This window comes from Perognathus longimembris, chromosome 20, assembly GCF_023159225.1.
Source record: "Perognathus longimembris pacificus isolate PPM17 chromosome 20, ASM2315922v1, whole genome shotgun sequence".
Taxonomy (NCBI): domain Eukaryota; kingdom Metazoa; phylum Chordata; class Mammalia; order Rodentia; family Heteromyidae; genus Perognathus; species Perognathus longimembris.
Window position 1 is genome coordinate 24703735 of NC_063180.1, and position 14028 is coordinate 24717762.

Below are 14028 nucleotides of genomic sequence, written 5' to 3' on the forward strand. Positions count from 1 at the left end.
CGGGAACAGTGCTACAAATCTCTTCAAAAACAGCTCAAGCCTCTGAATTAACCAGAGAGGCCACACTGGGAACAGACACTAAAAATGCCATTCATGTGGCAAATCATATACACAGAGCTCATACTTCAGGAGACACAAGACAATCCACAATCCAGTGGAACCCTAATGTTCAGCAAATGAGGGGTAGTCTTTCTACACTACTCAAGCTGGAAGAAACACAGAGAAAGCCACAGTGAATAAAAACCTACAAAAACTGAGAATTCAGAAAAGCCTCCTGCCACACCCCTGGCATTAGAATCCAGCACACACACCATGTAGGAGAGAAGACAGACAGGAAGAAGATGGATGACATCACCTGACCACTGTTCCAGTTGGATAAAACACAAGAATCCATACACGTAGCTCAAGTGTGGACAGCAATATAAATTGACAGACATGAGATTCTGAGTTACAATGCCTAGAAACCAAGAGATGAGGGGAACTCAGATTTGGGGGGCATTTTTTTCAGTGGTAAAATATTTGCCTAGCAAATTTGAGCCTTTAGTTCAAAAGTAACCCACAAATCAATGGACTTTGCCAGGCCCTGGACTTGGTGGCTCCCGTTTGCAATCTGAGCTGCCCAGGAAGCTGAGATCTGAGGATGGCGGTGTGAAGACAGGTGGGCAGGAAAGTTCATGAGACTCTTATCTCCAATTAATTATGAATAAAAGAAACCAGAATTACGATAATGGCTCAAGTGGTGGTACAACACCCTTGAGCAAAAGAAGTTCAAGTATACTCCACAGGACCCGAGATGAAGAAGTGAAGGAAATGGTCAATGTTTAACTAAAGAGAAAAACTAGCCTGACCATGGACAAATTGATGCCTATTTCAAGTAGGAATATTTAGAATATTCAAAAATATTTGTTGTAGGATAATAAATATTTTCAGTCACCAGTAAGGAGTGAAAACAATTCTCTTTTTAGGACTAAATGTGTCTCAAATCTGCAGATGCTCAGGTAAATTTCGGGTCACTGAGTTTTAAAGTCAAGGGATAAAAAGGCTTAATTAACAAGTTTCATCTGGTGTAATTTGTGAATATATAATCTGTGTTTTAATGAGGTATCACACAACAGTTATACAGATACTTAATATGTTGTGATTCATTTTATTTCTAAATTCCCTTTACTAGGGAGTGGCTCTTAAAAGTTAGATGTCTGAATGTCAATAAATGCACTGGGATCCTAGCAGGGATCTCTAGGTTTTCTCTATTCTCACATTGCTAGGGAACAAATGGGCAGCCAGGGTCTTCCCTGATATAATCTCTCCCCTATAATGAAGCCTTAAAACCCATGGTCCAGGGCTGAAAGATGTGTGACTGAGAAGATCCACACTCATCCTCAAAGGGCATCTTGTCTTCTCCTACACTGGCTGTAGCAGGGGTTCCTGTGCACTGACATGCCTCAGTGTTCATTGGCCCACTGATATTGCATGTTCACATGGGACCATGGGACCAGCTAACTGGAGTGGATGGTCAAGCTGAGACAGAAGGAGCAGCACAGAGTCCCTGAGTTCAATCCCCAAGACCGGTACACACAAAAAATTGTTAAATCTTTCTGGGCAGCCAAGCTCCCAGCATTTGAGTGCCAGAGAAAGAACTCTTCAGAGGGCACCAGAGGCTCATAGGGACCACAGAATCCCAAAAGCCACTGTTGCACTGCATTCTGGGAAAGTCTAAGGGAAGCTCCTGGTTCCAGGAATCTCTGCTCATTGGACTGTATTTCCCAGAGGCCTCTGGAGTGAACACCTACAGTCCGCGAGCATTGAATGCTGGGAGAGGATGAGTCCCAGAAGTCAGATTCCATGCCTGGTGGTGTGGGCTGTGGGCTGGTGGTGGGTAGGGTGGTGGTGTGGGCAGGTCTTGGCTGGCGGCCTGCCATGTATGGGGCAGGGCGAGTAGCTGGTTGGGGGCCATATTTTGAGAAACCAGATCAGCTCCAATTGGGAGCTAAGTTGGATGCCATGACTGGAGCAGGTCCAGGTGATGGGAGACAGGGCATGAACAGAACAGACACACCTGGCATGGCATAATGGCGGCGGAGCTGGCCAGAGCCTTAGCAAGCTGAAGCAAGACACCTTCACCTTGGAGCATTTGAATTGCAAGGCCCTTGTTATAGAGTTGGGAGGGTTACAGTGTTACTGGTCTCTTAGAGTCTCCACATCCCTGCCCTGCCTCGAGAAATTTGGCACACCCATTACCTGGGGGGGGCGGGGAGAGGGGGAAACACCACCTCCAAGAGTTTTTGGAACCTTGATGGAACCAGGTTGGCGCTTTCTAAATTCTATTCTATTGTCCACCACATGGTCAATGCTAGAGAAAACATAGGATTTCACCAACAACAAGCAGAATTTAACTGAATCTCCAAGCTTAACAAATATGAATAACAAGAGCAGAAAACCTTCCTTTGTGTCTTTCAAACATTACCTTTGGAAGCAGGTACCAGCCACTCCTATATCACAGGCAGGCAGGTAGGCAGAATATATATACAGAAAGAGAGAGAGAGAGAGAGAGAGAGAGAGAGAGAGAGAGAGAGAGAGAGAGATACTTCTGCCTGAGCACTCATAGAAGTTATGTAAGTCCTATAAAATATCAGAGGTCCCGTGTCAATTAAAGGGGCCACATGGAGTTCCAAATTTGGGGTCAAATTTGATTGCATGAGGCTAAACATTGGGCTCAAACTTGAGCAGCTTTCCTGAAGCATTTTACAGTGTTTCTCACTTGATGAGTGACCAGCGGAGCTGAACTAGAGGTAACCCACCTCATCCCAGTCAGGCTCTGTTCAGTTGACATCAAAATGGAGTCGACTGTGAGGGAAGAAATAGCAATGGAGTCATCACCCACAAATGCTGACTCCCTTGACCTACCTAGCCCTGTGACTAATGGTCCCTGGGAGTGGGGCTCGGAACTTCGTGCCAAGATTTTTTCTTTTTTTCCTTGTTTTTTTTTTTTTTTTTTAAATTTTATGGCTCTGAAGCCTCGGCTCTATGACTCCAGGGAAAATCGGATCAGAGCCCCTGGTAAAAATGATCGCTTACCCTGGTTGGAAATTCAAATCTGTCCGTGTTGTGGTGGATGGAAGTAGAGCACTGGGTCAGGAGTAGTTACCTCGGTGTTCCTCTGAGTGGACTTAGGATAGCAGAATAGGTTCTGGGTGCAGCTTGGACCCCTCAGAAATGGAGGAATAAATCCACCTGGGAACTTATCCTGGATTCGGCAGCAATGAAAGGATATGTCCCGGACATCCCAGGGAACCATGTAGAGATAATCACAGACAAGAGAATAAGGTTTATTAGTGGGGTCATAGCTCCCACAGGTGAGGGACCTACATAGCTTCTGCACCTTATCCAGGTGGCAGCTTCTCTCCGTGGCTAAAGGGAAAGTAGGTAAGTCTTAATAGTGAGTAGGAGTGGCTCATTAGGTATGGGTGAAACTGGGGGCTAATGGGAGGAGCTGAGGACCTGAGGCAGGGAAAATGCTAACATTAATATTGTTAATAGTTGGCTGTGGCTGAGAGGGACTGATTTCAACTCCCTATGCATGGGAAAGTAAAACAGTTTCATTCAAGTTCAATTATGTAGGCAAGGCTGTGAATACATTTTAAATAATGAGTCAAAGTATCCTAGCGCCACTGACTTATGGCTACCTAAATTACTTAGATTGTATTGATATTTTGTCTAGGCCTTCCAGATCCTCATATCTGGCCTCCTCAGTTACTAGGATGACAAGACTCAGCCACTAACACCAGCTGCTATTTGATTTATAATGACTTGCTCCTTAAAGTAGACAGAGTTTCAAGAATAATTTCCATGACTCCATAGGGAACTATCTAACACAGAAAGTTAAAAGAAAAGCATCAAGATGGAATTAGTTAACACATGTTAGAACAGTTTAATCAGTTTATCTTGCAAAGTGACACAACCAGCATTTGTTGACATGTATTCCATGGTGGAATATGACACAGTGAAAAAAGGAATATGTCAAAATCTAACTTTTCATATCATTTCATGGGCAATAACAAAGAGGCACCAAACATACACACACACACACACACACACACACACACACACACACACAAAGAGAGATATAATTGAGCCCAAACGGGTGTGGTGGTGGTGGTTTCATCCCTGCATATTATTGGTTAAAACAACCAAGCACATGAAATTATTTCTCACCTCAGGGACTTCTTACTTGAAGTTGAATTGTCATCATAGAAAATTTAAAATCCACACCCCCAAAAAATAATCACAAGAATCACTCTGAATTGGCAATTATCTGCTGAATAATCTCATATTACTAGTTTAGTAAAATCACTAGACACTAGAGGGTCACTGGTTTATTCCTGGAACCTAAGAAAACTGAGATTTGATATCTACAGTTCAGTGTGACCCTGGACTGAGAGCATTCTCTGAAAGAATTATCTGTAATTGACTAGCAAGTAAGCTAGAAGTGGAGCTGTGGCTAATCAGCAAAGATTAGCAGGAGCTGAAGGCCTTGTGCTTGGCCCAATACTGACACCTGCAAACAGCAATTCTTTCAAGAAGCTTATTGAAACTAAAAGAAAAAAGTGACACTGTGCAAAGAGAAATATACTCATTACCTGATTTCTGAAATGGCCCCCCATCGGGACAACATCTTCTTAATAAGATTAAATATATATTACTAAACATTTGTATTCTTACTCTCCATATCAGGAAACTATCACCATCTTCAGTGTCTCATACACAGCAAATTTCAATTCTTCCAATTCCGACACTGAAATCCAGGTCCCCTGGTTGTGCAGAAAGGGGCACAATTCTCCTCACTTCCTCCTGGTGTGTGTGGCCAGCGAGAGGGGATGGCCATGCCCAACAAATCCAGCTGTCAGCAGGCAAAGCAGGCCTAATAGCATTTTCACTCCAGACTTTAAAACTTCTACACATTCTGACTCAACTTCCAGAAGTCCCAGAAGTCTTTAAACTGACAATGGGAAAGAGTTAAAACCAGAAAACACAGAGACTGGTGGCCAGTCGGAAACCCTGAAACACCCTTGCCTAGCTCAACCCTGGCTGCTAAAAATGTCCTCTCCTTCTGATTCCTCATCCCTGCCCCAGGTTTCCCATGCTGCCCTCCTAGCTGGTGGGACACCATGGTTTCTCCAGGTTCCTCATGTGCCTGGTCGCTTACTGATTCTATCCAGTGGAAATAGATGACATTAACTTACGCATTCGCTGCCTGGTGGAGCATCAGTGCCCTGGTCCTGACTGCCTGAAGTTGAGAGCTAGGCCTCTAGATGTGGGTGTGCAGCTTCCTGATCTCCCCTCAGTCTCCATTTCAGTCTCTTCACAGTCTTCACTTCCAAGCTCCTCATTGCCAATGCATATGGGGACAGAGCAGGACGGGGGAACCTGCGCCCCCCAGCAGCACCCAGGCTCACCTGCATGTGGGTGTGGAAGGGCAGGTGAGGAGGATTTGCCAGTGTCTTTAAGGTAGACCCTACAGAGCAAGGAGTGGTTAGTGAGCTCATCTCTGACCAGAGCAGAAACATGAGAATAGAGGAAGAGGAAGAAATGATGACTGCTTCCCTGGAAACTGCAGCCCAGGTCAAGGTCAGATCCTCCTTCCTCTTGGAATGTCACAGGGTTAAACTTGGAAGGGGGTTGGAAGCCTGGATCAGGAGGTAAAGCTCAGTGAAAGCATCAGATAGGAGGTCCAGTCCTGTTGTAAGACAAAAAAAAAGTGTAATAGAAGGACTATAAAACGTTGACTTCTCTACTTCTGTCTCTTTGCCTGACGAGCATTTCCCATGGACTTTTTCTTCTGCTTTTCTTCTTTCCTCATCAAGCTGAATCATTAAGAGAATCTTCTCTCTGCTGAGGAGAAAGTCCTCCCCATTCTGTCCTCCTCCTCTCACTTCTATCTGGACAGAGTCTCTCCAGGAATTGCTCACTTTCACGACTGCAAAGTGTTTGAGCAAGAAGTGAGCTCCGCACATGTAGCTGGTATTTTTAGGTGCTGTTTGGACTGGAACTAGGTCCTGCAACATCAGTGGAGAAGGAATGGTGTGGTGGGAGTTTCATCCTGCATGAGAATTCAACTAATGCCTTGCAGAACAGGAGATCATAGCTCACAACTGTATGCCTTGCTCCTCTGGAAGCTGAGATCTGAGGATCATGGTTCAAAGCCAGAACAGCCAGGAAAATCTGTGAGACGATTTGTGTTCGTTACTTGTGAACTTGAATTCAGAGCCTCAGAGCTGTCTCTGAGCTAATTTTCTCAAGGTGAGTCCTTAGCTACTTTGAGCCACAGCACCAATGCTGGTGTTGTGTGGCTAATTGAAGATTAGAGTCTCACCAGGACTTTTTCTGCCCGGGTGGCTTGGAACTCTGATCCTCAGATCACATCCTCAAGAGTAGTGAGGATTACGAGCACTAGCGTGAGGCACTGGCAAGTTAAACTTTTATCTCTTAATTCACAACCAACCACAAGAAGTGAAGCTTTCACCTATGTGGTGAGCACTAGACTTCAACAAAAACCCCCAATGATGGTACCCAAGCCATGAGTTCAGACCCCAAAATTGGCATTCACAAAAGTAAACAATCAAACAGACACAGCCTTGGAAAGAAAATGGCCAACCTTTCTTGAAAATTGAGACATACAGGTATTTGGAGAGTATAGAATTCAGGTGTGGCTTGAATCCTGCTTTACATCAATTATTAATCAGTGGATTCAGGTGACAGATCATTCAATTCCTTCGATCTCTACTGTGAGGGCAATGACACGGTTGCTTGTTAATAGCTTCCTTTACTGGGATGCTGAGTCTGGCCAAAAGACCATCATTATAGATATCTATGGTAATTTTGCTCTTTGTCACTAATAAGTAGCAGGGAGAGGGGTTAAGGAGTAATGTGCATTAACCATGAATAAAAAAGCCCAGCTTCCCTCCTCATGGTCTATTGTGAGGAGGAGGGCTTTCACTTGTGCTTGCCAGAGATGGATCGCCCTGACAGGTGCCGATCTGAAAAGGGGCGCTCAGTTCCGCAGGTTTTCATTTCCTTCTATACGCAATCACGTCTTTATTTTTTCTGAAAATAAACAAAGCCATAGTTAAAAGCTCGCTACATACCTCTCCTAATACATAGGAGAGAGCATACAATACACTTGAAATAATGGCACGTACATTCATTTTATCATTGTTCCTGACTCTACAATGTCATTTAATATAATTTAAGTTTTATTAAGTGTCTCTACAAAGAGGTTACAATTCTCTGCAATGTCTCATGGATTTCCCTACCCAGCCTGGTTACAACCATGACCTGAAACCTTCTGAGTAGTTAAGATAACATTGTTGAGCTTGGTGAATTTTCTTTCTTTGTTCAGCAATATTTTGTTCTGTCTTCCTGAGTGGAATGTTTTGTGTGGTTTCTTTAAACTCTAGTATTAATCCATTCTGATCTGACAGACTACAGAGAATATTTCAATAGCATATATGTACTGATATATTTCCAAAAATATGATCTGTTTTGGGGACGTTTTAGCAGCTGCTGAGAAAAATGATATTATGTGGTTTGTAGGTAAAATACTCTGCAGAAAACACTTTGCAGGAACAGCCAGGATTGTGGAAGACGCTATAGAGTCCATAAAGCCTTTTCAACAAAAGCTATCAGGAAAGTTGACCAACTTTAGTTTTTGCTAAGAGAAAAGATGTGTGCTTTTGGACCCAGAACACTGACATTACTGGAGACTTATTGTTTATTAATCGTAGGGCTTGAACCCAGGGCCTGAGCACTGTCCCTGTCTTCTTTTGACACAAGGCTAGAATTCTACCACTTGAGCCACAGCACCACTTCTGGCTTTTCTGTTTATGTGGTGCTGAGGAATCAAACTGAGGGGTTCATGCATGCAAGGGGAGCACTCTACATCTAAGCCAGATTCTCAGCCCCTAGAGACCTTATTAAAGGAACCACATATATCCATACTAAAGATCATAAAAAGAATCAAAATCTAAAGTGGGACAATATTTGGTTCATTGTACATTGTAGAGTGTGAGGCGTATATATGTGTACATACACATATACATTTATAATTATATCAACATATAATATCGATGTATATAAATAAACTCATATTAATTAGATTAGAAGATTCCATGTCAGAACAATACACAGCTCATTCTGTATGAAAAAAACTTAGTAATCAAAAAACACATCCTTATGGTGATGTCTTCATTTTATATATCCTATGTGAAATTTCAAGTTATTTTTGAATAGTATTATATTATTACCATATTGTCTACAATTATTTTGGGAACGACAGACCATATTTTCATGTGTCTAGGTTATACTTCTTAAAATTCCACTACGTTTGAAAGTGTGTTTTGAAAATCACTCACTTTTCATATATGAAGTAGAACAGTTACCTTAGGTCTCTCAATTTCTTGACCAGGAATTGGCAGTTTCCCACAGACAAATGCTCACATTGTTATCTTTTGTCTTTTCCATCATGGGTACAGTTGACATTTGAGGACGTGGCTGTGGAGTTCACGCAGGATGAGTGGCGGTGCCTGACCCCAGCTCAGCGGGCTCTGTACAGGGAGGTCATGCTGGACAACTACAGGAACCTGCTGTCCCTGGGTGAGGAGCTTCTGTCCCACTTCTAGTTCATTCTCAGAATTCCTTGCAGAATGTTTCATAACAGAGCCATCTTTGCTGGATACTGGTGGCTCATGCCTGTAATCCAAGCTACTCAGGAGGCTGAAATTTGAGGATCATGCTTGAAAATTAGTGCTTCAAAGCCAGAAGGAAAGTCTATCAGACTCATATCTCTAATTATCCAATAAAGCCATCTGTAGAGCTGTGCCTCAAGTGGTACGGTGCTAGCCTTGAGCACAGAAGCACAGGGACAGTACCCAGCCCCTGAGTTCATGCACCAAGACCTTCCAAAAGGAAACGAAAAAAGAAAGGAGTGCCAGCTTGGTGCAAGTGCATCTCAGATAACCTCATTTTCAGAATTTCTGGGAAAGGGTTGCTATTTAAAACACACACCCACATATTTTCAACCAAGCATCAGTGGCTCATACCTGAAATCTAGCTAATGAGGGTTAGATCAAAAGACTGTGGTTTACAGCCTGCCAAGGCAGGAAGGTTGCCGATCTGCTTTCTCCAAAGAACCCCATAAAGAATGGAAGTGCAGTTTTGACTCAAAATGGTAGAAGGCTAGCCTTCACTTAAAGAACTTATGGCCAGCAACCAGTCCTGGAGATCAACCACAAAACCAATGAAAAAGAAGAAAAAAAAAAACATTTTTCTAACTTCTCATCCTCTATATCCCCATTTTGGTTTTCTTGTTTGTTTCTTTTCTTTCTTTCTTTCTTCCTTTTTTTTTTTTTTTGCCAGTCTCAAGGTTTGGCCTCAGGCCATGAGGACTGTCCCTGGCTTCTTATTGCTCAAGGCTAGCACTTGAGCCACTGTGCCATTCACGATTTTCTGTATAAGTGGTGCTGAGGACTTGCCCCCAGGGCTTTATGTATGTTATGCAATCACTACCAGTAGGCCATATCCGAGCCCCACCTTTGAGTGTTGAAGGTAAATGAATGCTTCACTTTATTTTGCAGTGTGTCTGTGTGTATGTGATGATATATATACATATGCATACATATGTGTATATATGATATATATTGTACATACAGATAGGCGTGTATATTGTATACATGTGTTTAATATATGTATACATGTATATATGTGTGTGTAGGTATATATGCTGTGTGCCTGAAGCAAGTTTTGAACTGAGGGCATTCTCACAAAATTTGTTTCCTTGTGAAATGTTCTTTACCACAAACCCATTTTAGTATTTTGCTGGTTAATTAGTGGTCTAGTCTTACAGATTTTCTCACCCAGCTGGCTTTCACCTCTGATCCTTTAGTTCTCAATCCACTGAAAAGGGAAGCTTACAGGCATGAGCCACTGGCATCCAGCTTGCGTGCCCATCATAGCTGATTGGGAATGCAAGCCATTCAGTGACACAAGACACTGTGTACCACAGCTCAGCAGCTCCTAGTCGACTTGCAATTTGACTGACTAGCAGCAGGATGCTGAAAATGGGTGAAAATTGCACATGGGGCCTTTGTGCCAAAATTGTCCCATCTGAAACTAAACAACAGGCCCATCATAGATGGCCATATTCTCTCGTGTTCTCCAGCACACATGCCTTCTTACTTTTTCAATACCCAGGGCTTAATGTCTCTAAACCAGACCTCATCACCTGTCTGGAGCAAGGAAAAGAGCCCTGGACAGGAAGAAAAAAAGAACCATCAGGAAAAAATATAGGTAAGTGGAAAGGAATTAAACAACACCCCCAAAAAACACACATGGAATGGATAAGAAAGACAAAGCACAGAGAATGGGATTGCAACTTATTACTAAACTGGAAATGTTTGTTGTGAGTTTTTTCTTTGGCCAGGCCTGGAAATTGAATTCAGGGCCTGAGTGATGTCCTTGAGCCTCTTTTGTTCAAGTCTAGTATGCTCACTCCAGAGCCCGAGCTCCCTTTCTGGTTTTTAGTTGGGTTATTGGACACAAAGAATTTCACAGACTTTTGTCCTCAGGCCGATTTTCAACCACAATCCTCAAAGGTCAGCCTCCTGAGTGCTAGGATGATAGCATGAGTTAACAGTGTCTTTTTCTTGCTTTCTCAGATGAGCAGTCTGCAGACACACAGTCCCCACGTAATGCATGTGGGAGAACCTTCAGGAAATTCTCTGCCCTCGCTCTGCACCAGACAATCCACTGTGAAAAGCAACCCTATGAATGTAAAGAATGCCAGAAAACTTTTCGCTACTCCTCGTTGTTGCAGAAGCATCAACGAATCCACACAGGGGAGAAACCTTTCAAGTGTCAGCAGTGTGGCCAGTGCTTTAACCAGCTGTCCAATTGTAGACAACATTTCCGAATTCACACTGGATTCAAACCCTACCAGTGCAAAGATTGTGACAAGTCATTTAGACATGTCTGCAGGCTGAAGGAACATGAGAGAATACACACAGGGGAGAGGCCATACCCATGTCTTGTATGTGGCAAAGCTTTTCGAAGATGTTCAAATCTAAAAAGCCACCAGCTGATACACACACAAGAAAAATATCACAGATGCAACGCATGTGACAAATTCTTCACGCAGCGTGGGGATCTGATCATCCACCAGCGAATCCACACTGGAGAGAGACCTTACCAGTGTCCCGACTGTGACAAATCCTTTAAAAAAACCTCAACATCTCTGGAACACCACAGAATCCACACCCTGGAGAAGCCTCATGAGTGCAAATGCTGTGGCAAGAACTTCCTGAACCTCTCCAATTTCAAACGACATGAGAGGACACACACGGAAGAGAAATGCCATACATGTGAACAGTGCCACAAATCCTTCAAACACAGCTTCAACCTTCGAAGTCACCAGAGAATCCACACCGGGGAAAAACCTTATGAGTGCAAACACTGTGGTAAGACCTTCTGTTTTAAATCCAACTTGAAAGAACATGGCAGGACACACACAGGAGAGAAGCCATTCACATGTGAACAGTGCCAGAAATCTTTCAAATACAGCTCCAACCTCAGAGCTCACCAGAGAATCCACACTGGGGAGAAACCTTATGAATGCAAACACTGTGGTAAGACTTTCCGGGAAAACTCCGACTTAAAACGTCATGGGAGCACACACACGGAAGAGAAGTGCTACAACTGTGAGCAGTGCCACAAATCCTTCAAACACAGCTTCACTCTTAGAAGGCACCAGAGAGGCCACACTGGGGAAAAACCCTACAAATGCCATTCATGTGGCAAATCATTTATACACAGCTCACATCTGAGGACTCATGAGAAAATCCACAGGCCATCACAACCCTAAAAATTCAAGGAATGAGGAATGGCCTTTCCACACTCCTTAAGCCAGAAGAAACACAGAGGAAGCCATACTGGAAGAAAACATACAAACACTGAGAATTCAGAAAAGTATCCAACTAAGCCTGGGCATTACAATGAGCACAGAAACGAAGTAGAGAAGACAGAAAGGAAGGGGATGGACGACATCAGTAAATCACTGCTCCAGTTGGCTAAAACACAAGAATCCATACACATAGCTTAAGTATGGATGGCACTATGGATTTGCAAACATGAGATTCTAGGTTTGAACACCAGGAAATGCAGAAGAGGAGGCTCACATTGGGAGGGGGCAGGTCTACAGTGGTGAAATGTTTGCCCAGCAAGTTTGAGCCTTTTGTTCAAAAGTAACCCTACACAAAGAATGGACTTGTCCAGGCCCTGGTGGCTCACACTTGGACTCCCAGCTGCTCAGGAAGCTGAGATCTGAAGACCACGGTATGAAGACAGGCAGGGCAGGAAGGTCCATGAGACGCTTATCTCCAATTAATCATTAATAAAAGTGACCAGAAACACAGCAATGGCTCAAGTGGTGGAACTCCTTCTTAAAGCAAAAGAAGTTCAAGGATAGTGGCCAGGCTCAGAGATGAAGAAGGGAAGGAAATGGTCAATGTTTAAGGAGAAAAACTAGCCTGACCATGGAAGAATGGATGCATATTTCAAGTAGGAATTTTTATAATGTCCAATAATATTTGTTTAGAGATGATAAATAATTTCAAGCATCAGGAAATAGTGAAAAAAATTCTCTTTGAAAAAGTGTAAGTAAATTATAAGCCTGCAGTACCTAAAGTAAATCTGGGGTCACTGAGTACTAAGGACAAGGGTAAGAAGGTTTTTTAGTAAGTTTAATCGCACTTAATTGAAAGGAATTTTGTGACTGTATAATTGTGTTTTAATCTGTGTATACCCGGTGTACAGATGTTGAATTTATAGTGATTCATCTTATTACTTAATTCCCTTTACTAGGGAATGAATTGTACAGTTTGAGTCTGAGTGTTAATAAATGAATGGTTAACCTAGCACTCAACTCTCACTTTTTCTCTTTGCTGACAATCCTAGGGAACCAAAATTTAGCCAGGGTCTTCTCTCTGGTATGACACCCCCTGGCTCGAAAATGAATGTCCCCCGTAGCAAAGGCCTCCAGTCTCCTGGTTCTTGGCTAGAAGAAGTGTGACTGAGGTAGGAAGAAATTCTCCCTATCAGAATGAGAATCTTCATGGACAGTGCAGGTGCCCCTGGCCCTCAGGCCTGGGCTCTGGGGTCAGGTGAGGCCCAGCAGTGCTGCTCTGGATCTGAAGTCTCCATCTGCACCAGGAAAGCTGCCATGCTGACCCAGCTCCACGGAGGAGGGAGACGGGCAGCAGCAGGGCCTCTGGCACACGTGCAAGTCACAGGCCCAGTAACCACAGACATCTTGCTGTATTCAGGAGGATTTGAGGCCAGTAGCCAACATGGGCTCAGTGCAGCAGCTCTGCTGACAAGGAAGCACCCACCTCACTGTCGAAGATCCAGAATCTCATCCTCAAAGGGCATCTTGTCTTCATTGCGGTGGCTGTATCCGGGGTCCCTGTGCACCACGCTGGTGGATGAAGACGATGCCTCTTGATGAATGGTGGGCAAAGACAGGGCTGCATGGTGGGAAAGTCTGAAGGAAAGCTTCTGATTTCACAATTTTCTCCTCATTGGACTCTATTTCCCAGAGGCAAAAAGCCAGAAGTGGAGATATAGCACAACTGGTAGAACACACCACCCTTGCAGGAAAAAGCTATGGCTAGCATCCAGGCCCTCACAGAGTTTCCAGCCTTGGTTGGCTTCACACCATGGTCTTCAGATCCCAACCTCCTTAGTAGCTCTGATGACAAACATGAGCCACCAGTGTCATTGACAATGAGTGTCACTATTTTAATTATTATTATAAACATCTAAAAATTATATTACTTATGAGAATGGTAAGTAATGCTTCATTGGAAATTGTAACTTTACATATGCAACAATACATAGTAGAGTATAAAAACATTGCTAGGCCCCAGGTTTTACCAGTTTCATGCTGTTCCTCTTTTACCTACAAAGTGCCTTAACAGTGTA

The 14028-nt window shown here is 43.4% G+C and overlaps 1 protein-coding gene across 1 annotated transcript in view; it reads left to right on the forward strand.

The window, feature by feature from the left end:
* The window catches only part of LOC125368123 (zinc finger protein 239-like), a 128297-nt gene extending 114748 nt beyond the window's left edge, over nucleotides 1-13549 (forward strand). The window contains exons 4-5 of the mRNA XM_048368979.1: nucleotides 10710-11507; nucleotides 13371-13549. Coding sequence (XP_048224936.1) covers nucleotides 10710-11507; nucleotides 13371-13549 — 977 coding nt within the window. The remainder of the gene's footprint in view (nucleotides 1-10709; nucleotides 11508-13370) is intronic.
* The last annotated feature ends 479 nt before the right edge of the window (nucleotides 13550-14028 follow it).